This window comes from Bos grunniens, chromosome 8, assembly GCF_055505025.1.
Source record: "Bos grunniens cultivar Pamir isolate PY7600 chromosome 8, Bosgru_T2T1.0, whole genome shotgun sequence".
NCBI classification, from domain to species: domain Eukaryota; kingdom Metazoa; phylum Chordata; class Mammalia; order Artiodactyla; family Bovidae; genus Bos; species Bos grunniens.
The window spans coordinates 68,546,706-68,572,871 of NC_141172.1; the positions used below are offsets into that span (position 1 = coordinate 68,546,706).

The 26,166-nt window shown below is 51.6% G+C and overlaps 3 protein-coding genes and 1 long non-coding RNA gene across 36 annotated transcripts in view; 3 read left to right on the top strand and 1 right to left on the bottom strand.

Annotated features, from left to right (window-relative positions):
* Window positions 1–1,485, top strand: part of PDLIM2 (PDZ and LIM domain 2) — a 14,630-nt gene extending 13,145 nt beyond the window's left edge. For all 7 annotated transcript variants that reach the window (XM_086416249.1, XM_086416248.1, XM_086416243.1 and 4 more), the window contains one exon: window positions 939–1,485. In XM_086416249.1, coding sequence (XP_086272375.1) covers window positions 939–1,116 — 178 coding nt within the window. In that variant the 3' untranslated portion in view covers window positions 1,117–1,485. The remainder of the gene's footprint in view (window positions 1–938) is intronic.
* The window catches only part of LOC147367325 (uncharacterized), a 13,249-nt gene extending 5,766 nt beyond the window's left edge, over window positions 1–7,483 (bottom strand). Inside the window, exon 1 of the long non-coding RNA XR_015170018.1 lies at window positions 7,253–7,483. This is a non-coding gene — a long non-coding RNA (uncharacterized LOC147367325). The remainder of the gene's footprint in view (window positions 1–7,252) is intronic.
* Window positions 6,527–14,100, top strand: C8H8orf58 (chromosome 8 C8orf58 homolog). Of its 11 annotated transcripts, XR_015170008.1 has the most exons (9): window positions 6,527–6,996; window positions 8,124–8,629; window positions 9,214–9,354; window positions 9,452–9,611; window positions 9,740–9,849; window positions 10,152–10,261; window positions 11,877–12,129; window positions 13,142–13,191; window positions 13,874–14,100. XR_015170008.1 is itself a non-coding variant. In XM_086416250.1 (7 exons), the coding sequence occupies exons 1-7, from the start codon at window positions 6,948–6,950 to the stop codon at window positions 11,986–11,988; spliced, it is 1,188 nt and encodes a 395-aa protein (XP_086272376.1). In that variant the 5' UTR covers window positions 6,527–6,947; the 3' UTR covers window positions 11,989–13,123. The 11 variants fall into 11 exon arrangements, 3 of the variants coding, with proteins under 3 accessions (XP_086272376.1, XP_086272377.1, XP_086272378.1); XR_015170012.1 differs by lacking the exons at window positions 13,142–13,191; window positions 13,874–14,100 and having other exon boundaries at window positions 9,447–9,611; window positions 10,054–10,261; window positions 11,877–13,123; XR_015170011.1 differs by lacking the exons at window positions 13,142–13,191; window positions 13,874–14,100 and having other exon boundaries at window positions 9,447–9,611; window positions 11,877–13,123.
* Window positions 13,877–26,166, top strand: part of CCAR2 (cell cycle and apoptosis regulator 2) — a 15,216-nt gene continuing 2,926 nt past the window's right edge. For 3 of the 17 annotated variants that reach the window (XM_086416196.1, XM_086416193.1, XM_086416199.1), the window contains exons 1-15: window positions 14,201–14,280; window positions 15,154–15,249; window positions 15,532–15,623; window positions 16,043–16,134; window positions 16,335–16,449; window positions 16,621–16,750; window positions 16,925–17,021; window positions 21,535–21,654; window positions 23,265–23,487; window positions 23,574–23,687; window positions 23,984–24,147; window positions 24,591–24,762; window positions 24,850–25,077; window positions 25,172–25,390; window positions 26,006–26,150. In XM_086416196.1, coding sequence (XP_086272322.1) covers window positions 15,192–15,249; window positions 15,532–15,623; window positions 16,043–16,134; window positions 16,335–16,449; window positions 16,621–16,750; window positions 16,925–17,021; window positions 21,535–21,654; window positions 23,265–23,487; window positions 23,574–23,687; window positions 23,984–24,147; window positions 24,591–24,762; window positions 24,850–25,077; window positions 25,172–25,390; window positions 26,006–26,150 — 1,969 coding nt within the window. In that variant the 5' untranslated portion in view covers window positions 14,201–14,280; window positions 15,154–15,191. Of the gene's footprint in view, window positions 14,013–14,200; window positions 14,852–15,153; window positions 15,250–15,531; window positions 15,624–16,042; window positions 16,135–16,334; window positions 16,450–16,620; window positions 16,751–16,924; window positions 17,022–21,534; window positions 21,655–23,264; window positions 23,488–23,573; window positions 23,688–23,983; window positions 24,148–24,590; window positions 24,763–24,849; window positions 25,078–25,171; window positions 25,391–26,005; window positions 26,151–26,166 lie in introns of those variants that run through there. The other 14 variants (XM_086416197.1, XM_086416194.1, XM_086416201.1 and 11 more) reach the window with 8 other exon arrangements.

The following is a 26,166-nucleotide window of genomic DNA, read 5'->3' on the forward strand; positions in this document are numbered from 1 at the left end:
ACTAGCCAGAGGCCCAGGGGGGAGTGCTGCCACAGGGGACTTGTGATGGGCTCAGGGGTCGTTTCAGCCTTCTTGGGATGCTTGCACTGGCTTTTTCCTGCAGTCTCTCCTCTTGCTCCATTTCTTTCCCTGCCTTCCTGGAGGAGGAAGAAATGCTACTGTTTTTGATTTCTCTCCAATCATCATCTCAATGCCTCTGGAGATCTGCTCCGCCTCCTCCTGGAAAATCTTGCTCTTACTCCCTTCTTCCCGCTCTTAGGCTGCCTTTTCCAGAGGTGGGTGCATTTTTTCTTAGTGGGTGGCGTGATAATGTAGCTCAGAGAAAACATTCTCTGGAAAATTGAACCTTGGCCATCCCAACTTCCTGGTAAATTTCTTCCATGCTCAGTGTTGACGGTCAGATAACTCTAGGCAAGTCCCTGGCCTCTATGGTTCATCTGCAGAATAGCAGACTGCCCACCCCTGCTGTGCATGCCCGAGGAAGGGGATCCTATGCCTTGGTTCTCAAAGAGCTGCAGCTGGGCCCCTGAGGGATTTCAGCCAACACCCCCAGAATTTCCCCTTCAGGAGGTCCCCAGCCCCAGGATTTGCATCTCCGATTCATCCCCTGGTGACACGATGCTGTGGGTCTTGGCACCTGGGACTTCACTTGGAGAATCACTATTCTGTTAACAGTCCAGAAGATTCAGGATGGTGCTTGTCTGCCTTTGTGCGGGGGAGGAATGACTTTAAGATTGGGGTCCTGTGGGTGTGGGCTGGGTTTTCCCTGAGGGTAGGCTTGAGGAGTCAGGTGTTTGAGATTTTGGGACCTTCCAGGGTCCTGGCTCTGGGCTGGGGACTAGGCTCCATGAGAATGGGAATGGTGGCATCGTGCTAGGCACTCCTGTCCCTCCCTCCTGCCCCCCAGGTTAATGGCTGTCCCCTCCCTGTCCCTGCAGGAACCAGGCCGTCCGTATCCAGGAGGGGCGGTACCGCCATCCTGGCTGCTACACCTGTGCTGACTGCGGGCTGAACCTGAAGATGCGAGGGCACTTCTGGGTGGGGGACGAGCTGTACTGCGAGAAGCATGCCCGCCAACGCTACTCTGCACCCCCCACCCTCAATTCCCAGGCCTGAGCTCTCAGCCCACCCTCCACTCTGTGGGCACCTCCACGCCAAACCCATGCTAATAGCACATTGGCCTGGAAAGGTGATGGGGAGCGGGGTGAAGCCAGAGGCTGGGACCTGCCTGAGCTGCAGGTGAGGGCAGTCCACATCCCCAGGCCTCTGCTGGATACTGTTGCATCCTCTTGATGGATGGGCTCTGCATCAAAGCCCGAAGTGGGTGCTGCATTGGACATCTTTGTGCACCGGGGATTAAGCAGGTTGGGACACAGATATAAGTGTCCAGAAGGAGAGGGGTGGGCCAGAGGCTACAGGTATTCACTGTGTAAAGTTTTCAACATATGAGCACTAAAAATATATACTGTACGTGAACAAAATAAAGTAGGTGCCCCTCTCTTCTCTCCTTCCCTGCCCCAGCCCCTGGAAATGAGCTTCCCATAATCCTAGGTGGAGAGTCTCTCTTTTTTTTATTTTAAAAAAATGTTTTTTAATTTTGCACTGGGTCTTCACTGCAATGAGTGGGCTTTCTTGAGTTGCATTGTGAGGGCTTTTCTTATGATGCACGGGCTCTGCAGCATGCAGGCTCAGTAGCTGTGGTGTGCTGGCTTAGAAACCCTGTGCCATGTGGGATCTTAGTTCCCTGACCAGGGATCAAACTCACGTACCCTGTGTTGGGAGGCAGATTCTTAATCACCCCACCCCTAGGGACATCCCTGGAGAGTATTCACATGTAACAATTTTTCGCCCTCTTATTTCCCCCCCTCCCTCCAAGCCCACTCCTACCAGATTGCTTCGCCATGTGACATTCCCTGCTGAAGAGACTGGCTCCTTTTAGTGGATGCTCATGCTCTCCCTGGACCATTTTGTAAAGATGCCTGTTTTATTGGGATGATCCCTGGTAGAGGAATGAGTGTCTCACTGGGAGCCTGGAGAGGGATGAGGGTGACAGAGCGCTGGAAGCAAACAGGAAGCAGGCCCTGAAACCGCTTCTGCCCAGGCCCATCTCAGTAAGACAGCATCTTCCTCTGCCAGCCCTGCCTGGGCTGGCGCTCTGCCCCTCGCTCTACTTCGTATGGATGCTGCCAGCCCTGCTGACTTACTCAGAGGAGCTGGGGAGGCAAGTGAGGAGACAACACCTAAAGCTGTGGTCCCCAACCTTTTTGGCACCATGGATTAATTTTGTGGAAGAAAAGTTTTCCACGGATTGGGGCAGAGAGGGGGATGGTTTGGGGATGATTCAAGCGTTTTTCATTTACTGTGCACTTGATTTCTGTCTTGTGGCAATCTCAGGATATTCTGCCCTGACATTAGGGCTAGGGTTCATGCTCCTGTGAGAATCCAATGCCTCGGCTGCTGACAGGAGGTGGAGCTCGGGTGGTAATGGCAGTGTTGGGGAATGGCTGTAAATACAGATGCTTTGCTCACTGGGCCTCCTGCTCACCTCCTGCTATGCAGCCTGGTTCCTAACAGGGCACGGACTGGTACCAGTCTAAGACCGGAGGGTTAAGGACCCCTGATCTAAAGAACTTTGTCTACTTGCCCAAGGCTGTCTGTACCCATTTGAGAAAGATCATCCCTAGGGGTAACCTTGGACAGGGCTGTGAGTTAGCTTTGCCTGGGAGGGACAACCCAGCAGTGCCCCCACCCTCCCAGCCAGAGTTTGTCTGCCAGCCTCTCCCCTGGGAGCCCCAGCTGCTTCACAGGTGGTAGATTGGAAAGCTGGTGCTAGGCGTGCCTGCCCTGGGGCTATGTTTGAGTCAGACAGGGGGCTGTGGTCCTCTGCCAGATTTTTGGCTTGATTCACCCATCACTTCTGGTCCTAATCCCAGAGGACATTTTAGAAAGGTGCATGGGTGCTGCTGGGCTGCAGCACCTACCTTACCACCCAGTCAGTCTGGAGAGAAAAGATAAAAGCTGGGGGGTGCTTTGGTGCTATCTGGTTCTTTTTGAATGGAATCTTGGCAGAGACTGTGTGTGTTGCCTCCTCAGGCACCTTGATGTAATTTATACCTTGCTATAATTGTCCCACTTTTTGCCTGAATGACTGCCTTTATTTTTATAGGAAAGATCAAGCCTGTCTGTGGCTCAAGGAGTTGTCAGGCCCCAATAATCTGGTCCCAAGTAGGACAGGGTCCTTGGCGCCACCTAGTGTCAGGTGTAGCCCTTGGCAGGGAGAATGCTCACAAAAGGGGACTGATTGACTCCTCTGTAAATTCTTGGGTCCTGGCACAGTGGGAATACCGGAAGAGCACTTTTATGGGTTTCCTAAAGATGTATAATCAAGTGGCAGCAATAGAGTTGACATGATGAAAAGTGCTATATGGTAGTGAGTGTGAAGAGCTTACGTGGAACACACAGCAGCATCTGAGAGTTCAGAGCCAGGGCCATCATTGTCAGAGGAACAGGACTCAGACAGATGGAGGAGAGACATGCAGAGTGAGGGGGTTAGTGCAAGTGGAATGCTCAGCTTAGGCGAGAGGCTGAAGGCGATACTGAGACAAGATTGGAAAGGAAGATGGGAGCCTTGAATGCCGTAAGATATGGTTTGAATTTCACCTTGAGGCTCTGCGGACAGTAAAAAAAAATCAGCAGGGAAGTAACAGGTTGGAAAAGAGAACATTGGGGTCTTAATATGGTCAGATCCCCACGCATAACAAACCATTCTCTTAGACTCATGGTAGCTCTAAGGAACGGAGAACAAATGGGGTATGGAGGCCCATGTGAAATGGGTCGGCCAGTGAGCTGTTGAAGGCCTTTCAAAGGCTGGACAGGTTTTAACTAATAGTAGTGTAGTGTTAAATGGCAACCCACTCTAGTGTTCTTGCCTGGAGAATCCCAGGGATGGGGGAGCCTGGTGGGCTGCCGTCTATGAGGTTGCACAGAGTCGGACACGACTGAAGTGACTTAGCAGCAGCAGTGTAGTGCTAGTCACTTAGTCGTGTCTGACTCTTTGCGACTCTGTGGACTGTAGCCTGCCAGACTCCTCTGTCCATAGGATTCTCCAGGCAAGAATACTGGAGTGGATTGCCATTCCCCTAATTGTGGCAGTCAGCTCTCCTCCCCAGGGCCCAAGTGTTTCAGCATCAGAGTTCTTTGCGGCCACCAGCCAGCCCGAGCCTGGGGGAGGACTTCTTTGGAAGAGAGTTATTAGTCAATCCTGGTTGCCAGAGGAGAAAGTGGGGGGCAGCCTTTGGTCTCTGCCCAGCTGTGAGCATCCACCTGCTTTGACCCAGACAAGCTGGGGAGGGGATGGGATACCACCCAAGCAGGCAGCTGCTATTTGTCCAGCTCAGTGCCCTCTTTACTTTCTTCTGTGTTTTGGGGAATGACTTCAGAAATGATGACAGATTCGAGTTACAAGTGACCTGAGAGAGCATCGGATACAGCCCCCTGCTATTGGAGATGAGAAAATGACTTTCCCAAAGTGACACTGCTAGGTAATTCTCAGGTGCTTTAATGTCAGTTCTCACCATTCTGAAATAGGTACTGTTGTCATCCTAGTTGTGTCAATGAAGAAACTGAGGACAGGAAGGATAAGTCGCTGGTTCAAGAACTCCTGGCAGTAAGGGCAGGGGGCTGAGGAGCCAGGAGCCTGAGTCCTGGGTTCCTGGCTTTCCCTGGGCTGCTCTTGTCCCTCCACCAAAGGCAGCCTTCCAGGCCACGGTGGAGGTCACCACAGCTTTCAGCCATCTCTAGTCTGCCAGAAGCTGCCCTGGGCTCTTGGCTTTGCCTTTCCTCCCACAGGGCCTAGCTGGCAGGAGATGTGCTTCCTGAAGCTGGGACTTCCCCCATGGAGGCTGAGGGATGCCTCTGCTGGGGCCACCATGTGTCTCAGGGACTCATGGTAGCTACTCATCCCTCAGGTGGGCAGCGAGGGTGTGCCCCTCCTATCCCTTCCAGCATCACTAAGAGAGAGAGATGATTCTTCTCTGGTAGAAGGTGGGGGGAAGGAGAGACAGCCTTCTGGGTGGTGAAGGCCTGGCCCAGCTCTGACACGCGCTTGCCACAGTTAGGGCAGTAAACGGCAGATGGGAAGGCAGCATGTGGCCCCCCACTGTGGGGGATCCCAACCACCTTGAAGGTTCCGGCATATCTACATGGGGAGGAGGGAGTGGCCTGGAGGAGAGTGTGCCTGGTGTGTGTGTGCCTGGTGTGTGTGTGTGTGTGTGTGTGTGTGTGTGTGGTTTGAGCCCACACAGAGCCCTGTGCTGAGACACTGCATTCCTGGCCGGGCTGGCTTCCTGCTCCAGATACATTCCTGCCCCAGAGTCACCACAGAGACTGCCTGGAATCTGGCCCCACATTCTCGAAATTCAGGACAAGATCTGGCAAAGGTTCCCTCCCTTTACCTCCCTATCCTCTGACTCAGGAGGGGGAAAGCCCCCTGACAGCCAGCCCTCCCTCCATACCCCCCAACCTCCGCCTCCTCCCCTGGGAAGCATGGTGCACGATATACCGGGCTGTTGGACTTGTACTGTCCCCAGGCCCAGGCTTCTCTGTTTTGTACCTGGGAAAGAGTCATGGGGGTGGTTTCCAGGAGGACAGGGCCGCAGCGGGCAACCCAGAGAACTCAGACAGCAGGGAAGGGCCTGGCCTGAAAGTCAAGGTGTCAAGAGTAAATTTGGGCAGTCATTGTTCCCGGGGGGAGTTGTGGGGAGGGGCGGGGGTGAGGGCTTCGCTGCAGGCCTGTTTCCCCATGTCATAGAGTTAGAATCATGTAGTTTTTGATTACTGACCGATCCTGCGGGGGCTGTTGGAGGACAGGTAGGAGGAAGCAGAGGGTGAGCAGACTGTCTTCTCTCTCCCAGATAATTACCACTTGCGACTAGAGCCTCCAGCTCCAGCCTGCCCCTCTCCCTACTCCCGGAGGCTCAGGTGCAAGCTTGCACGTCCGCCAGCTCCCTTATCTCCCTTCAGGGAATTTGGGTCCTGCTGGGATTTTTCCAGCCCCAGTGACCTTCCTCAGGGGAGTGAGATTTCCTTAGAGGCCACCACCCCATCTGGTCTCCAGGCTGTCTCAGCTTTTTCGGCTGCCTGCGGTGGTGGAGTTCCATGGACTCAAAGTGGGTGGGGCTGAGAACTGGTGAGCCTTTACACTCCCAGACCTCGGGGCTGCCCTTCGGTCCCCCTGTTTCACTTTACCGGATCCTGAACCACACCCTCGCCCCCGCCGGATTCTACTCTAGCCCAGGATCCAAGGCGCCCTGCAGTTATTGGAAAGGATTTCTGTGCCGAGAATCCCTTTCACCTTTGATTGCGCCAGGTTTCAGAGTGGCTGAGTGACTTTCCCGAAGGCACACAGCTGGGCGCGCGCGGACGCGGACGTCCTGGCCTGCGATCTTTCCACCGCCTGCACGTGCTGATCCATTTCCTTCCGCGCTCGCGTCCGGTCGCCGCCCCCCCCCCCGCCTCTCCCAGCTTCATTTCGGCCGCAGTAAGATAGACTCGGCTTGGGAACAGTGGGCAGGGTGACCCCACGCCACGGGCGAGACCGCATCCCCCGCCAGGGTCCCTGCTCTTCGGCTAGGCCGGCTGGGCAAGGGAGCCAGGGGCCCGCCTCTTACCCCTGCCCCCTGACCCCGGCCCCTGTCCCCGTCGACTATGCTGGGGGGCCCAGGCCCCGCCCTCGCGGCCCTTCTCGTCGCGTTCGCACACCTGCGCACCCCTCCCCGCCCCGTCCCTCCCCAATGCGGGTTGGGAGTGTCCCGGGGCCGCACCCTGCCGGGTCCGGACGCGCAAGCCTAGCCGCCCGCCCGACAGCGGCTCCGCGACGGCGGCAGTGATAGCTCGGTCTTTCTGCAGCAGCCACGGCCCGGGCGCCGCATTGGGGCCGGATTGGGGCCATGCTGGGCCGGCGGCGCGTCTTCGCCGTGGAGCCGCTGGGCGGCCAGGGTGAGTCGCCCACTCAGGGGCAGGCCCGGACCTTTGGCCTGGAGCCGACTCTCGTGCCCTGGCCCCTGTTTGCGCTCCCCGCCCCACCGGCAGAGCCCGCACCACCTGCGCGGCGCAGCCCGCCCGACCTCGGTGCGCCCTCCTCGCCGCCTCCCTTAGGAAGGGCCGGGGATCGCGTCCTCACGTTGGAGGCCCTTTTACTTTTTGGCGTTAAACCGATCGTCACCTCCATCCCATTTTCCCCGGGCCCACTTACCTCTAATTCCTGGTCAGGATCCTCGTTTCCCTGGCCCCTGCCCCAGCCGGCGGTCGCGAAAAGCCCTCATCTCTGCGGCGGTGGACCTCTTTCCAAAGGAGCCGCGCAGGGGTAGACTTCCTGGTGGACTTTCTTGCCCAGAGGGGCCTGGTTTGGCATCCAGATGCGGCAGGCCGGGGAAGGAGGCCGGCCTCCGTCCCCTCCAACCTCCAATTCTGTATTTTTACGATTGGGCACCTAGATTGCAGGAGAGCCTGGCACAGACCAGGAGAGCTGTAGAGAGGACAGTGATTGGGCGACCGCGCTGCTTCTCCTACCATTTGGGTTCCCTTTCCTCAGTTCAGATTTTTTTCAACTCTCCCAAATTTTCTGCTTCTCATTTAAAAGAACAAAAGTCCAAAATGATTATGGCTATTGTGATTTTTGGTACCTTTTCCCTCCAGGACTTCCGGGATGGACTTTCTCTTGCATCCTGATGCCAGTTTAGACCCCTGCTTCCCTCTTTGTGTCCTTTCCCCTCTCCCTGAGGCGGGGGCACAGCCACACTACTCCTTGGGGAGCAGCCGAAGAGGCTATAGTTCCCCAGTGATGGTTCAGAGGTCTTAGGCTGACCTCAGGGGCCAGAGCGCAAGGGCTCCCTGGAAGCAAGTGCCCACCCCTCGAAGGAAGATATCATTAACAATTACTTTTGTAAAAGGGACCCCCATCCTAACCCAATCTCCCAGACAGGGATGGAGAGATCTGGACCCGGCTGTGGTCTGCTGAGCTCCTCCTGTCACCTTTGACCCAGGACACTCCTCCCCGGGAAACGCCACCAGTTGCAGGAATGTTGGCGCAGCCGGCCCAGCCTGATGACTGACTCTCCTTGCAGATGGGGCTGGCGAGGACCTGGCACATGGTTGTGTAGTGCCTGGAGTCAACAGCACCTACAGGCAGATCCCAGATGTGGCTCCAGTTTGCTCATCAGACTCCTGGAAGAGGCAAGACCAGCTGAGAGGTCCCCAGGGGCAGGTGCCGCTTCTCAAACTGGGCTCCCAGGACTCAGGAGTGGAGATGGCGGTTGGGGACAGCTCCCTGGCCACCTCCCCCAGCTTTTCTCAAGACTCTCTGAACTTTGAGCCCCTGGAGAGCGCTGAGTCCCTAGCCCTTGGTGCCCTGGAGCCTCCTGCCCACCTAAGCCGGCTTCTAGCCAGCCGTAAGCTGGAGCAGGTGCTGAAGCGCTCCCACCAGCTCTCAGTTCCCCCTACCAGCTTGTCAGAACACTGCCACTCCCCAAAGTTGTCGCCTAAGTGTGAAATGCCCCATTCTGAAGCAAGGGGACCAGAGGCCACTGAGGCAGAGAGTGATTTGGAGGATGGCCTGGAACAAGCAGAGGTGGTAAGTGCCAACTCTCAAGGGTGGGATGGAGATGGACTCTCCCCTACCTCCTCCACCCCTCCGCCCCAACCTTGTTCTCCCTGGAACTCTCCCAGGCAGGGTATTGTGTGTGTGTGTGTGTTAGTCGCTTAATTGTGTCCAACTCTTTGTGACCATCATGAACTGCAGGAGGAGACAACCCTGGCGCCTGCAGCTTGCCAGGCTCCTCTGTCCATGGAATTCTGCAGGCATGAATACTGGAGTGGATTGCCATCCCTTCTCCAGGGGATCTTCCCAACCCGAATCAAACCTGAGTCTCCCATGTTGGAGGGAGACTTTTTACCATCTGAGCCACCAGGGAAGCTGGGGCAGGGCATTCCTTGCCTCTCATTGATGGGTTGGATGAGATGTCTCACCTCATCCCCAACCCCCAGTTGTGTGGAGATGAGCAGGGCCTGGGCCCTACCTGGACCTTTGCCTGGTTGGGCACGGGGTGAGCAGCTGGGTGTGTGTTCTCCTCTTACTTATTCTGCCCCATCTACTGGCCCGTTGGGTGGGAGTCTGGCTGGGTTCAGAAGTCTCTCTGACCTCACTGTGTCCCACAGGTGGAGGACTTGGAGCCTGAAGCCTGCTCCGGCCTTCCGGGGCAGGGTCTTCGCTATCTGGAACACCTATGCGCGGTGCTGGAGCAGGTGGCAAATCTACAGCAGCTCTGTCTGCAGCTGCAGACTCAGAGGGGCCCTGCGGTGAGTGAGCTGTGAGTGGGCAGGCCGGCTGGTGGGCAGGTGAGGGGGAGGCAGAGGATCGGTGGGACCCCTGAAACCAGGACTCCCTTCAGAACAGCCTCAGCCCTCTAGCCAGGCCCAGAGAGCCTGTCTCTCCTGTGCACAGGATCCTGAAGAGGAGGAGGAGACAACCCTGGCGCCTTCACCTCTGCCTTCTTACGCCCCAGGCAGTGAGGTGCGCGGACCGTGGGAATGGCTCAGCCAGACAGAGGAGACAGGTGAGCTCCAACTGCATCTCTCTCTGCATCTTGCCTAACCAGGGCCCCACAGGCAGACTGCCTGAGCTCTGGGCTTGATGAGTGCCTTCCTGTTCCTTGCCTGGGGTAACCGGATTATCTTTCTGAAGGAGCAAAAACAGCTTCACCCTCAAAGGTAGGGGCGCCCAGTGCCAGCCCTCCCAGGCTGTCAGAGGCCCTGATGGAGCCAGCTCACACCTCATCCTCCCAGGAACACAAGGTAGGTGAGGGCTATATGTGGGGCCTGGCCTGCTGTAGTGGGAAGCCTGGTGTGCTACAGTCCACGGGGTCGCAAAGAGTTGGACACAACTGAGTGACTGAACTGATACGTGGGGCCAGGTGACAGGATGGGGTGGGGGTGGGATGGTTGGGATGTGTGGATACCCTGAAAGCTAGAATATGAGAGGATTCCTATTTGGAGCAGGTGACTTGTCCTGATTATGGTGACAACTATCTGTGGGAGCTTGGTCCGGGGTATGTTGTGAGGAGGGACCTTGGGTGACCCCCTCACCCTCTGCTCAGGGGGATTGCTCCCACTGGAACAAAGTCAAAGTCCTGCTCAACCGGATCAGGTGGGGCAGCCCTCGACCTGCTGAACTTGCCACCTCTGCCGATGGTCCTGTGACACACAGGTGAGTCCTGTGACCCAGCCCCCAGGTGAGTTCTGTGACCCTGCCCAGGGCAGGGCAGAAGGAGGAGCCTGATGAGCTAGGAGGCTGAGGTTGTGCTGCCAGTTGTTATTTTTGTCCCTGCAAAATTTGAGAGAGGCAGTCTTGGAGAAGGCTTTCCTGGTGGCTCAGCGGTAAAGAATCTGCCTGTGATGCAGGAGACCCGAGTTTGACACCTGGATCTGGAAGATCCCCTGGAGAAGGGCATGGCAACCCACTCCAGTATTCTTGTCTGGAGAATCCCATGGAGAGTGGAGCCTAATGGGCTACAGTTCATGGGGTCACAGAGTCGGACACAACTGAGCAACTAAACAAAAAGTCTTGGAGAGGTTGTGGGAAGAAACAGAAAGTAGTTAAAAAGCCCCATTTATAGATGAGGAGTCTGAGAACAGGGCTGGGGAGGGAAGTTATCTTCCTGAGGCCGCACGGCGAGCCAGTGGCAGAGCCAGGACCAAAAGATAGGAAATCGTCATGTGAACCCAGCAAGCCCTCAGCCCTCAAAGCTGAAACTTAGGCGACCTCCCTGGGTTTTCCCAGGAAAGCAAGGTAGTGCACACAGAATGCCACAGTGGGTGCTGGGAGTGAGGGTCTTTACTGAATAACTCTCCAGGATAAGCTCCATCAATTAATATCCTTAGGCTTTTCGCAATTGTCGGTCAACTCAGGGGCCATCATTACTTTTTTTTTTTTTGAAGATTAATTTTTGGCTGTGCTGGATCTTGGTTGCTGCTCGGGCTTTCTCTAGGTGTGGCCACCGGGGGCTACTCTGTTGCGGTGTGTGGGCTTCTCACTCTGGTGGCTTCTCTTGTTATTGAGCACAGGCTCCAGGACATACGGGCTGTAGTAGTTGGGGCACATGGGCTTAGTTGCCTTGCAGACTGTGTGATCTTCCCAAACCAGGGATGGAGCTCATGTCTACTACATTAGTAGGCAGATTCTTTTTTTTTTTTTTTTACAAAAAAACCCTTTTATTTTGTATTGGGATATAACTGATTATTCCAGGGCTATATTGCAACCCTGGTGATTTCCCAGTCAGTTATCACCAGGGCTTTCCTGGTGGCTCAGATAGTAGGGTCTTACTGCAATGCAAGAGACCTGGGTTCAATCCCTGGGTCCTGAAGATCCCCTGAAGAAGGGAATGGCAACCCACTCCAGTATTCTTGCCTGGGAAATCCCATGGACAGAGGAGTCTGGTGGGCTATAGTCCAAGAGTTGGACACATCTGAGTGACTACACTTTCACTTTCATGGCCAGTTAACAATGTTGTGGTAGTTTCAGGTGAATAGCAAAGGGACTCAGCCCTACACGTGCTTGTATCCATTCTCCCCCAACCGCCCCTCCCATCCAGGCTGCCACATAACACCAAGGAGAGTTCCATGTGCTGTACAGTAGGTCCTTGTTGGTTATGCATTTTGAATACAGCAGTATGTACAAGACCTTTTCAAACTCCCTAACTATCCCTCCTCCCCACCCTCCACCCGACCCCTGCCCTGAGTAGGTAGATTCTTAATCACAGAAGTCTGCCATCATTACCTTTGTTTTTTTCCCCTAGCCTAGAGCTTCCTTCCTTTTTCCACAGGATTGCATCAAGGGACCTCCCTGAAAAGCCTCTGGGCCATCCCCTCCAGAAGACCTTTATGCCATCATTAGTGGTTAAGAAGAAACAAGACAAAAACCTCTCTGTACACTGAGACCTCCTGGTGCAGGGATGTGACCCCTGTGGGGCGAGTGCAATGAAGTCTCCTCGCCGTCTGCCCTGATGCTGCTTCTGGGCACTGCCAGAAAAAGCTGTGGATGCTCTGTCTTCTCTCTGAACTTCTCTCTGAACTCAGGCAAGGGCTGAGTCCTTCTCTTCTGAGCAGCCAAGGAGCCCTGGGTCCCTGAGAGGCCCCAAAGTGCAGCAGCTCTGGGGCTCCTCCTTGGTTGCCAAAAATCCCTGGGCTTAGGCAATGTGAACCTCACTGATTCATGGGGCATCCATGGGGCGTGTCAGGCACAGTGATCTCTCGGCACCCAGTGTGTCGCTGGGGACTGTGGGACTGTCAGTGTGGTGAACTGACTGGATCCAGCTGTCTCTCTGGAATCATGCCCTCATGGTGAGGTAACCGCAGGACGATGGACCTGACCTTCACTCCTGAGTGGACAGTTACTGATCTGGAGTCCTGTCTTCTTCCTCATACTCAAGTGGGCAGCCCTAGAACAGAGAAGGGCACTCTTTTGGCTGCCTCTGCCCTGAATCTTGCCTGAAGACTGCACCAGGGATGGGAGAGTCAAGTACAACACAGGGAACAGCAGAGTAATCTTCAAGGTCTACTCTCTGCTGCTTTACTGCTTACCTACATCATAGCTGAAACCAGAGGCCCAAATTAGCATTTAGACCTTGACAAAATTGCTTAACTTTTCTGAGCCACAGCTGCCCACTTAATCTCCCAAATGGTATAATGATGCCTGCCTTGCCTACCTCACAGACTTGTTCTGAGGATAAAGTGAAATTAAGCTGCCTCAAAATGCTTGGTGAATGTTAAATGAATAGGAAAGGGGGTTGGAGGGAGGCTAAACTGGAGGGATGATGAGAAGGTCAGAGGATAAGGGGGAATTGGGATTGCTAATTGGGACTAAAATGGCCAGTGATTAGTGGCAAGACTTTGAGCGAGTCATTTGAGTCTCTCACGTATCACATCTGAGAATTAGAACACTAACACCTGACCTGCTCATTCCCCAAGAGTTGATGTGAGGACTAAAGAAAATGACTGTGAGAATTCTTTGTAAATGTATATTGTGAAGGTGTGTTGACTGAAAAAATACACGCAACCTAAGAGACCTTTATTCCGTGGGAATTTTTAGGACTTCAAGCCTTGGAGACAGCATTTCCTCAGAGAACTCTTTCTAAGGAGGTGAGGTGAGGAGTCAGGTTATATAGAAGATTGCAGCAGGGGATGGGGCTCTGAACAAAAGTTTATTGTTAATTAAGGAAAACCAAATATCTCAAATCAAGAAATTTAGCAGTCTTCTAAGTATGGGAAGCTGCAATCGTCTGGGCTCCCTGAATTCATTCTTTTCATATGCATCTCAGCTATCGGGGCTAAATCCTACTGCATGATCTTTCACATCTTTAATTCCTCTTTCAACTTAGGGAATGGGGGATGTGGTGGGTGGCTGCCTCTTGCTTTTTCTTGCACACACCTGCCCCCTGCCCCAAGCTCCTCAGCATTTACCAGGGAAGTGGCTAAGTGGATGATGGCTGCCAGATAGCTGGTATTATTCTACCTGGGCTCAGAAAAGTATTTTTCTGAGGGAGGAAATGGAGGAAAATATTTTCTATGGGAGGAGGACATAGTCACCATAGTCAGGACACCAATATGGGAGGAACTATTCCATTTCACACCTTTTAGGTTCCAAGCTCTGTTAACTGAGAAGGGGGTAAAGTTTAGTCTCCTGCAGGCACCCAGAAGATGGGAGGTACAAGTGGGGGCTGCCCTCAACACAGGGTAGGGCTAGAGATGGGGTCATTGGTTGAGTCAGACACAAGGATGTCTCTATAGAAACGGGCACTGATCATGCATCCTCCTCCTCCAGTCAGCTGGTTCTCTTGCTGCTGCCGGCTTGGGGGTCCGCCAGAATGAAGCATAGGTGCTGCTTTATGTTTGAGGGTCCAGCTCCATCTGTCTTTGGACCAGGAACCAGTTCTCTGAAGTCTGCTTTTCTCATGGGACACGTAAGCGCGGACACCACCGACGCGCGGCTTCCTAACGCATATCCGATCGGGGAAGGCGCACTTCCGCTCAGCAGTTGGAGCGGGATGGCAGGCCGGTGTGGGGGAAGGGAGAGGTCGGTGGAGAGGAGGGAGGGACTATATCCGGGAGAGTGGCAGCTTCCGACCAGTGGTCGTGCTTCCGGAGAGGCGCTTCCGGTGGCGGCGGCAGCAGCGGCTCTGGTGGTTCCGGGTGTCTTTGTCCCCCCGGTGTCGCGGCCCTGGCCCGCAGGTGGGTTGGGGGGGCCTTCCGCCGCCCCTCTGCCTCCTTGCCCCTCCCCCGGCCGAGGGGCTGCGAGAGCCAAGCCGCGAAGATGCACTGGGCGCGGAAGGGGCCGAGCCCCTCTCCGGACTGCAAGTCTCGTCTCCCTGGCAACGGCCTCGGCCCTGGGGGCGGGCGGGAGGAGGAGAAACCGCGCGCCTTCGTCCTCCCACGGCGGCCTGGCCGCGGCCCGGCCCGGGAGATCCGGCTCTGGTGGCTGCTGAGACGGGAGCCGAGGCACGGGGAGCGGGGGAGCAGGAGGGCGGGCGCGCAGCCGGATTTGCGTTCGCCTGGCCGCGGAGCTGTCTTCTCACCAGCCCGTCCGGGGAACAACGGGCCGGGCTTCCGGGGAGAGGGCCTACACCATCTCCTCTCCGGCACCAGCCTCCTCCATTTTTCCGGGCCTTGCGTGGAGCTTTTTGGCGGATGTATTTGAATGAATGAATGTCACCAGGGCTCTTTCCAACCCTTCACTCTCCCCAACCATCTGAGGGTGGCGTGGCATAGTGAGAGGAGCGCTGAGTTGTCGGGAGACCTGGGTGTGAGTCCTAGTTTTTTACGTACCTGGTTCTGTGCCTCGGGCAAGTCTCAGTCCCTCCGAGCTTCGGTTTCCTTTTGTTTGAAAGAGTATAACAGTATTACCCATCACTAGGTTATTGTGAGGGAAACTGAAGCATTGTAATTTCTCTGTTTCCTGGTCCATTTCCTGTTCTCTTCATCTGTCTTCCCTGTTCATTCTCAGTATACATTTCCCCACTTTCCTTCAGATCCTTAGTTCCTTTTTGGGGGGTAGGTGGAAAATCTTCCCTGTGAATTGTTAATTTATTTCTTTTCTGATTGAAGGTTTTTTCCCAAGACTCTGAAAGAGGACAGCATTCCCAATGTCACAGTTTAAGCGCCAGCGGATCAACCCGCTTCCAGGGGGACGCAACTTCTCAGGTGATCACCTTTATCTCTACCTGGCCCCACATTGGGAAGTATGTGGTTTGAAGTTAGTCTTTAACAGACGTTAGTCTTTAAATCCACCAGGGGTTTTCCTGGTGGAGTGCAGTTTGCTGCTGATGTTTCTTAGGAAGCTAGTCGATGACCACAGTGGTTGTCAGCAAAACCCTGTTGGGACTTGTACGGATCCACTTTACCCTTTGGGTTTCCTGTCTTCTCTAGCTGACTTTAGTGCTTACCACGGTAGGTGCAATTCCTGGATTGCTTCTCTTCCAACAGGCGCAGCTTCGACATCCCTTCTGGGCCCTCCTCCTGGTTTGCTCACTCCTCCTGTGGCCACAGACCTGTCCCAAAATGCCAGGCACCTTCAGGTAAGTTGGGCATTCCGTCTAGTGAGTTTCAGCACTTGGGAGGACCTCAGCATGCATGGTTGTCCGATGCTTTCATTCTTACATGACATTGTTCATCCTTCTTGACACTCCTATCGTCAACCAGTCCAGAGGTAACTAGACCTCTCTGACTGGGGAGTCTTTGGTTTTGATTCTAGGGAAATCTCTAGGGTGCTTTTTGGAGTTAAGGAAGAACTGGGAATCCTAGAAGAAGCTTATGGCCCAAGAATCAGCATGACTTCTCCCACCTTCGGTAGATTATGTCCACTAGACACATGTGCTTCCTTCTACAGGAAGCTCCGTGCAGTACTTTGATCTGGGGGTGGAGAAAGATGAGATGCTAATGGCAGAGCATGGATAGATGCTTCCTCTTACCTTTAAACTTCACTCTTCTCATATAGGGTGGAGAGAAACAGCGGGTCTTCACTGGCATTGTTACCAGCTTGCACGACTACTTTGGGGTGGTGGATGAAGAAGTCTTTTTTCAGCTAAGGTAGGCTGAGGCCGTTCCCCTTCTGGAAATGCTTAACGGGATTCGGGTCTGTCACTGTGCTGGTGGGGCCTTCTAAAGACATTGCTTTGCTGTTATGCAAGGTGTGAGAAATCTTGATGGGAAGGGCCTCATAGGGACAGTCAAGGTGGCTTGGCCAGGGTCTCTCTCCTGACTGGGTCTCCTGGCTTGTGTGCTGGCAGTGTGGTGAAGGGCCGGCTGCCCCAGCTGGGTGAGAAGGTGCTGGTGAAGGCTGCATACAACCCAGGTCAGGCAGTGCCCTGGAATGCTGTCAAGGTGCAGACGCTCTCCAACCAGGTATTCATCTCTCCTCAGCATGTGCATTGGAAAGGGGTAGGAGGGACACCCTGGTGCCCAGAAAGATGGACAGGAACCTTTCTTTGGTCAAGGGGGTAGGGCCACATTTTTCCAAGGTAGTGAGCACTTCAGCCATGGGATGCCCTGAGTTTCCTGGTTACTGTTCTGCAGCCCCTACTGAAGTCCCCAGCACCTCCCCTTCTACATGTGGCAGCCCTGGGCCAGAAGCAAGGGATTCTGGGAGCTCAGCCCCAGCTGATCTTTCAGCCTCACCGGATTCCCCCACTCTTTCCTCAGAAGCGTGAGTACCAGCGACATGGATATTGGGGGTGTGGCTTTATGGAGTACTCTGGTTGAATGGACTTGTAAGAATTAGGTTGTTGCTCTCAGAGTAAAAGTGGAGACTAGAATAGGGGACAGGAAAGTTGGGCAAATATTTAGGTGTTTTGAGTCACTATCCATTTCCTTTCTGCAGCTCTGAGTCTCTTCCAAACATCCCACACACTTCATCTGAGCCACCTGAACAGGTTTCCTGCTCGGGGCCCTCATGGACGATTGGATCAGGGCCGAAGGTAAGATGATGATCAAGCAGGAAAGGTGCTTCATTTCTTTGCCTCTCAGAGAATGTGCCCCATCCCCCCTTTTTTTGACCACTTCTTAACACCAGCATTCTCTTCGTGCAGCTAGATCCTAGTCCCTTTACCCTAAGATAGGCTGACACATTGAGAAATATTGGAACTTTATAAGCTGGTTCAACAAGTAGGGATTTGGCATAATCATCTTTCAAAATATCACACTGAATTTGTTTTTAATATATAATTTTGTCTTTTATTTCTAGTCTCTAAGATTGGGATACCAGGAATCAAAACTGAAGAAAATAGTAGTGTCCAAAAAATTTTTTGCAGTGTGTTTTTTTAACTGAAGCATAATTTACAATATAATACCAGTAGGTTGGAAATTTTATGTATTATGAGATGATTACCACAATAGTTGGTTACTATCTGTCACTCTACAGAGTTATTAAAGTATTGATTATATTGTCTGTGCTGTATATTACATCTCTATGACTTACTTATTTTATAATTGGAAGTTTGTACTTTTTAATCCTCCTTCACTTGTATTAGGGCTTCCCTGATAGCTCTTTTGGTAGAGTCTGCCTGCAATGTAGGAGATCCTGGTTTGATTCCTGGGTTGGGAAGATCTGCTGGGGAAGGGATAGACTACCCACTCCAGTATTCTTGGGCTTCCCTGGTGGCTCAGTTGGTAAAGAATTCGCCTGCAATGAGGGAGACCTGGGTTCGATCCCTAGGTTGGATCCCTGGGTTGGGAAAATCCCCTGGAAAAGGGAAAGGCTCACTCCAGTATTCTGGCCTGGAGAATTCCATGGACTGTTTATGTATAGTCCGTGGGGTCGCGAAGAGTCGGACATGGCTGAGTGACTTTCACTTTCACCTGTTTTGCCCGTTCCCCCCACAACCCCCTCTGCTCTGGTGACCACCAGTATGTTCTCTATATCTGTGAGTCTGTTTCTGTTTTTTTGATGGTTTTTTTTTTTAGTTTCCTGCAGTGCATGATTTAATTCTTAGTATAAAACATGTTTCTTCCTATACACCACAGAAGTCAGCGATGTGATAGACTATGTATGTTGCACTCTGTCCAGAAATCCTGTGCTGTGGACATGTAGACGTGGCCTTGTGTGGAGCAGGCATGGTGGCTTTGGGCCTTTGGGGCATTCTGGGCCATCGTGTGTCATCTGTGAGCGTTGGGGACTGCCAGGAGCATGCTTCCTGTTCTCTCTGGCTCACATGTTCTGATCCTGCCATACCCTACCTAAAAGTTTTAGTTTCTATCCCTAGGAGTTATGCTCTAGACTAGTTTGTTGAAGACACATTCAAGTTATTTCTGTCAGTCTTCTTTTTAACTTTTTATTATGGAAATTTTCAAATATAAGCATAGTAAATACCCTCATATACCCATCACTCAGCTTCAACAAGTATCAATATCTGCCATTCTTTTTCATCTGCCTTATACTTTGTTTTTGTTTTTTGTTTTTTTTTAAGGTAAAATTTATGTAGGTTGATGTGCACAGATCTTAGATGGGCAGTTTTGACAAATGAAAAATCCCATGTGACTCTCACCCCTTTTAAGATACAGAATATGTCCATCACTCCAGAAAGGGTTCTCATGTTCTAGTTCTCTTCTGAAATGAGGACTGTTCTCAGAAGGAAACCGCTTCCTCTCCCAGAAGCCAGTGATTGTTACTTGTAAGTAAGGGCTAAGCACGCAGTCTACTGCAGACATGTAAAGGGGGCATGGAGTTCCTCAGAGAAAAAGCTTTAAGCAAAGTGATGGAGCTAGTCTGCTGAAGCTGCTGTGTGCTGCCTCGGGGTAGGTCATTGGGAACTCTGGAGTGGGCAGCTCTGATTGTGTAGGATTTTTTTCCACAGCATCTCCACTGCTTAAAACAGTTTCATTCAAGTTACTGGTGTATAATTCACATACACCCGTACCTCTTGTCCTCTGCATCTTCTTGGTCTTCAGTTTCCAAGGACTCTCCAACTCTCCCGTTCTGTGAGTTTATTAAAGACTTTGTTACAGACTGAGGACAGCAGGTGCCCTCAGGGATAATGTAGCCTGGGTAGAAATCAATGGCTGCTATTGACTTTTTGCTTTAGGTTCAAATTCAGCCTTCCTGTAAAGCCAGTAGCATTTGATTGTCCAGGACACACCAAGCCCTGTGCAAGTTCTGTGTTCTGTTACTTTGGCCATAATGGTTCAGTGTCACGGTCTCTAGAGATAGAAGACATGACTTTTGGGAGTGAGATACTACCATGAGTCTGTAGAAGGGATTTGCAGAGCCGGGGAGGGGGCAGTAGCAATGAGGTCACCCTCTGGGGGAACAACCGTTTATAACTGAGTCAGCCATCTTAGTGTTTGACTGGAAACCAGGCTTTCTTTTGAACTTCAGGTTTTGGGAGGCAGAAACCAGTGTCTCCTTTGGATTGCTAATGCTGAACTACTGAGGGGTTTAGACAAGGATACTCAGCCGGGTAGACCATCTCAGTGTCCTGCTGAAGTTACCCAGATGGCTTCCACTGTTCGTGCTTTATAGTCTCTTCCTGACATTGACAATAAAGATTACAGGATTCAGTGGAACATGCACTTCAACTTGAGGTTGACAGCCTTTACTGAAGAGTTCACTTCAATCACGGGTGAGCTGAAGAGAGTTATCAAAATGACTTTGGAGCAGTTCTTCTGTTAGAGACACAGAAGCACTGATATCCCACAAGGGCAAGATTAGAAGGCAGCTTTTGGAGGGAGATACTGATGAATAAGGAAATTACCCAGGCAGAAATGTGAGAAAAGAAAAATTCTGCATTAAATATAATCGAGTTAGTCAATCGGGTGTCATGACTAGGGAAACAACCCAGGCAGGTCTAAAGGAAAAGAGCAGAGACCTGGTAAAAAAAATAGAATTAGCTCAGCATTACCTCAGCATGAAGAATTGACAGTCGATTTCATTTCCCCTGAGAGACATGGCTCCCCCGTCAGTCTGGCGTTTTATAATGGCCTGAAGGCTTTGCTTTTCCGCTGTTCTCATTGCTCGCAGCGTACCGTAGTGGCACCGTAATAAGTGATTTATTATAAAACATAGTGCATGACATTATGTAAAGTTAAAGTACTACAAAAATTATCATTCCCTCTTTCCCTTTAAAGGTAAGCATTTAAAAACTTTATTTAATTAAAGTATAGTTGGTTTACAATATTGTATTAGTTTCAGGTGTACAACATAGCAGTTATACTCCATTTAAAGTTATGTGCTTTTATAGATCACACTCCATTTAAAGTTATTATACAATGTTGGCTATAATCCCTGTGCTGTGTATTACACCTTTGTATTTTATTTATTTTGTACATAGTAGTTTGTACCTCTTAGTCTCCTATTCTTATCCCCCCATCCCCCTGTCCCCAAGGTAGCCATTCTTATATTTGAAGACCTTTAGAAAAGCAAAATTACTTCCTGTCACTTTTTTCCCCATTGTTCTTTCCTAGTCTTTATATGTATATGTATATATATATATATATACATACACACACACACACACACACACACACACAGTTTTTATAATTTTAATCTGAGTTCAGATTTTTTTTAATACATTCTTATTTAACATGTGTTCCATATTGCAGAGTAATCCTCAGAATTGTTTTAATGGCTGTATGATTAGTGAATTTTTATGACTTAAATGTGTAGGGTTAAGGGTTTGTGGGGCTTCCCTGGTGGCTCAGATGGTACAGAATCTGCCTGCAGTGTGGGAGACCCAGGTTTGATTGCTCTGGTGTGGGAGACCCAGGTTTGATTCCTCTGCAATGTGGGAGACCTAGGTTTGATTCCTCTGCAGTGTGGGAGACTCAGGTTTGATTCCTGGGTTGTGAAGATCCTCCAGAGAAGCAAATGGCTACCAACTCCAGTATTCTTGTCTGGAAAATTCCATGGAACAGAGGAGCCTGGTGGGCTGCAGTCCATGGGGTTGCAAGAAAGTCAGACATGACTGAGCAACTAACACTTTCTCTTCACTTTTTTCAAGGGTTTGTTACCAGATCTCTCTCTCTCAATTAAACTTGATAGAACCCATAGCATGGTACCATATATGTATCTCTTGTTAAAAAAAAAAAAAAAAAAGTTAATTTTCTCATTTCAAAAATTTACATGTTAGCTGTAACTTACAATGTTCGTAAAAATATTAAAAAATTATTAGCTTTATCAGTCAGAGGCGTCCACCATTAATATTTTCTCTCAGTCTTTTAAAGCTGTTTTTGCTCATTTGAGGCACTGTTTTCTATACAGTGTTCCATACTGTACTTTTTGTTTAACATGAATGGTTTTCTGTGTTATTTAAAGCATTTAAATGTATACTTTAATATCTTTAATAACAGTCTCTTATATGGCTGTTAGTATGGCTTATTTATCCATTTCTTTAAAGTTCAGGATTCAGATGGTTTCCAGCTCTTTTTAGGCCAACATGTCCTGAAGCTGTATTTAACAGTATGGTTTCTTCCTTCTGGTGATGAATCAACCTCCAGCGATGACTACGACTCCAAGAAACGCAAACAGCGAGCTGGTGGAGAGCCTTGGGGTGCTAAGAAACCAAGGCATGACCTGCCTCCTTACCGAGTCCATCTCACTCCCTATACTGTGGACAGGTGAGTGGGGAGGCTGGGCTGGGGGGTGAGACTTGCAGGTGGTAACATTTTTCTTGTGTAAATACGATATAGTCTGGTAGTAATTGTGTATGTGTATTCTTATGACCTTTTTGCTCACTTCATTTTTGTTTTGTAATGTGACAAATTTATTTCAGAATCTCAAATTCAGGCCAGCATAGCACCACTGATTTATGATTTAATCACCAGAAGTTGTTATGTCAGCCTATAATTATGGCATCCCAATCAAAATCCAGGTGCCCAATACCAGTTATAAATCAGGTGGAAACTATGGGTCATGGGAACGGTGGGACTGGTTTCTCAGGGAAGCTCTGAATGATTTCTTGAGTGTGACAGCATGTACGAGGTCACAGGTCCCCATACAAACTTACTTCTCAAGCGTAGAATCTGAGTAGATGAGTGATCCCAGATGCCAGCTAGCAGGGGAGATGCAGGGCTCCAGCTGCTGTGTTAGAAGCCCCCCAGGGCAGATCCACTTTGCTCCAAGTAGAAGTGAGGGCGGCCTCTTAGCACCTCCTCCTCATGACGGGCAGGGAGGGCGGGCTGCCCTGCTTCCACCCCCAGGAGCAGGCCACACCTTGTACTCTCCATGCTGACCCACCTGCCTCCCTAGGGTAATCTCAGGAGACCCTGGTCCCCACATCACCACTGCGGCAGGGTGCATCTTGAGTGGTCAGGACACCGATTGCTGATGATTAGCCACACACACAGCTGTGTATTTTTTTAAAATCACAAGTGGAAGCCTGTTGTACATACTATTTGGCACTTTGCTTTTTCACTTATCTTGGAATTTATTGCACATTAATGTTTGTTAGACTGATCTCATTCTTTTTAGCAACCACACGGCTAAGTGGATGGACCAGAATTTATTGAACCAGGTCTCCATTTTTAATCTGCAGTTATTCTAAATCTTGTTGTAATAATAAACGTTCTTCTGTAGACATGTCTGTGGACAGGTGCAAGTATTTTATTGGGCTCAGTTCCTAGAAATGGAGTAGCTGGCTTAAAGGTCTGTGAACCTTGAAGGTATGGCCAGGCTTCTCACAGAGGCTGTCAGTTTACCTTCTCACACGAATTGTGAGGTACTTGCACCCCCAGCCTTTGCCAACACCGTGTCAGCCAGCTTCATGATGTTTGTCAGTCCAGTAGGTGAAAAGTGATACCCTGATTTGAATTTCTTTAATTATGAGTGATACTGAGGATATTTTCATGAGCTCTTCAGTCTCATTCCTTTTTCTAAGTATCTGTTGCTGTCAGTTTTTCCAGTTTTCTCTTAGACATGTGATTTTTTTTTAGTGATTTGTGAGTTCCTTTTATATTAACTTTAAGATAAAGACTCTTTGCTGTCATATATTGCAAATGTCTTTTTTCCTTTCCCTAGATTGACTTGTAGCATTTAGTGGTCAAATCTAATCCATTTTTCTCTCTTCAGAGGTGTCTTCCTTAGAAAATTCTTCTCAGATTATAAAAGAATTTGCTTCCCTTTTCTTTCAAGTCTTTTTTATGGTTCCATGTTAAAAAAAAAAAAAAAACAGAACAAAAAAAACACTTCATCATTGTTCAATCTGGAACTCCCTGCTTTCTTCCCACAGCCCCGTCTTTGATTTCTTAGAACTCCAGCGCCGTTACCGCACCCTCCTGGTTCCCTCAGATTTTCTGGCCGTGCATCTGAGCTGGTTGTCGGCCTTCCCTGTGAGCCAGCCCTTCTCTCTCCATCATCCGAGCCGCATCCAGGTATCTTCGGAGAAGGAGCCAGCTGCTGATGCTGGTGCAGAGCACCCCCCTACAGACAGCGACCCCACCTACAGTTCCAAGGTGAGTTGGCTGGGGTCCTGCCACTTGATCCCCTTGTTGAGGGCTGAGAAAGCTCTCGAGTGTCTCCTTCACGCCGTCCCTACCAGGTACTGCTGCTCTCCTCCCCGGGACTGGAGGAATTGTATCGTTGTTGCATGCTGTTCGTGGATGACATGGCTGAGCCACGGGAGACCCCGGAACACCCTCTGAAGCAAATTAAAGTAAGAGCTGGAGCCCAGGAGGCAAGACACACTTACTGACGATGGTCAGTCCCTGTCAGCTGAGATGCTGCTCATGAGCTCAAAGAAACAGAGTTGAGATACTAGTCGTTCTGCCCGGAGCAGGGTGTGGCCCAGAGATGGTCTTACTAGATTTACGTGGGGTTCAAGTTCATGGGTAGAGAGCTGCCCCCCACGTGCAGTGTGGTGGACTCTGTTCCCCAGTGGTGCAGGTTGTTTCCCAGTAGGAAGCCCAGATGATTGGTTTTTCGTGTCTTATCCCTGGTCTCTCTTTGCAGTTTTTGCTGGGCTGGAAGGATGATGAGGCAGTGCTGGTTGGTGGTGAGTGGTCTCCTTCGCTGGATGGCCTCGACCCCAAGGGCGACCCACAGGTGCTTGTCCGCACTGCTACACGCTGCGCGCAGGCCCAGGCTGGCATCGACTTGAGTGCCTGCACCAAGTGGTGAGTGGCTGCCAGAGCTTGCCTGTGGGCACCACTGAGTGGGTGAGACCCAGGCGGAGGCCAGGCTTCTGCTGGGCCTTTCTGACCTGTCAGCTCCCGTCAGTTCCCTCATCCCAGCTCATCTCCCTCCCTCTAGCCCTGCCAGTGGTTGCTGTAGTCCCGAGCATGGCTAGGGATGTGTAAGTGTGTTGAGAGCCAGCTGACCCTCCAAGGCTCCTCAGATGTGGTCCCCAGCCACATTCCGAGCTCCTTACTGCCACGGCACCTCGGATAGTAACTGTTGGGTTACCTGTCTCTTCCCATGGACCATTTCTTGAGGACTTGGACTGTATCTTTTAGAGCTTGGCCCACAGTACATGTTCATTAAATGTTGACTGGCAGCTGAAGCACTCACTTGTGAAAGTCATGGGTCAGCACTTCATTTCTCCTTTCACTGTGAGCAGGTGGCGCTTTGCTGAGTTTCAGTACCTGCAGGCGGGACCCCCGAGGCGGCTCCAGACTGTGGTGGTGTACCTGCCAGACATCTGGACCATCATGCCCACTTTGGAAGAGTGGGAGGCCCTGTGCCAGCAGAAAGCTGCAGAGGCAGCTCCCCCGCCCCCAGAGGTGCCAGTGGTGAGGCCAAGGCTTACGAACCAATGAGGGAGGGAGGTACCTGAACCCCGGGACCCAGGTGGTCATAGCCCTTGACATCTGCCACAGGAAACAGAGCCTACAGAGCAGCCGGCTGATGGATCGGAGCAAGCAGCAGACACCTCTAAGAGTGCCGAGAATCCAGAGGTCACCACACAGCAGGAAGTGGACACTGACCTCCCAGAGGCCCCCCCACCCCCTCTGGAACCTGCTGTCATGGCGCGCTCCCGCTGTGTAAACCTGTCCCTGCAAAGTATCGTGGAGGACCGGAGGCCAAAGGAAAGGATCTCTTTTGAGGCAGGTGTAGGAGCTGGCGGCTGTGGGGCGGTAGCGGGTGATGGGAACACTCTCTGTCCTGAGGCTCATGGCCTCCCGCCACCTCCCCCACCAGGCCACGGTGTTGGCTGAGCTGTTTCTGGAGATGCTGCAGAGGGACTTTGGCTATAGGATTTATAAGACGCTCCTGAGCCTTCCTGAAAAGGTTGTGGCCCCGCCTGAGCCTGAGAAGGAGGAGGCAGCCAAGGAAGAAGAAGCAGTCAAGGAGGAGGCCAAGGAGTCCAAGGATGAGGTACAGAGTGAGGGCACAGCTGCCGAGGCAGACGCCCCGCCGGTGAGTATCGCTGCCCTTTGTGCGGGCACTGGGGCGGCAGGTCCTAAGGCCCACCAGAACTGGAGCACAGAGCGTGCCTCAGCTCTGCTCACTACCCCACACTCACTGCACGCACCTCCTGACCCCGGTGTGACTTGGGCACAGGGCATGTAACTCTCCTGTGTGGCTACACAGCTCGGAGGTGAAGCACCTGGGAGAAGGGAGGAGGGCCTGGAGCTTCGTGAAGGGAAGCGTGGTTGACAGGGCACCATGGACATCTGTGTTCATAGCAGTGTTTTGATGGGTACAGGTGTTTTCATGACCCTATGGTTAACTACAGCACTGCATTTTCTTAACGGTTTCTAAAGTCCATGGGTCTGCTTCTTGCCTAAATATAATCAAGTAAGCAGATTGCTTATGGGACTGGGCTTGACTCCCAAGGAGCACCCCAGGTGTCTGGAACTCGCCCTGGTCTGCTCTGTGACCCCTGTGTAATGAAGTACATTAAATGAGACGCTGCACGTAAGCCTTTATACCATTGCCTGAAGACGGCCAACGTGAAAATGTTAACCGTTGTTATGGTGCGTAATTCCAGGGGCAGCTCTTCTCCTTATCATCTGGGTCTGCTTCTCCTAGAAGGAAGATGGGCTTTTGCCCAAACCCCCGTCTTCTGGGGGAGAAGACGAAGAGAAACCCCGGGGTGAGGCGTCTGAGGACCTGTGTGAGATGGCCTTGGACCCAGAACTGCTGCTCCTGAGAGACGACGGGGAGGAGGAATTTGGTATGTGTGGTGCCAG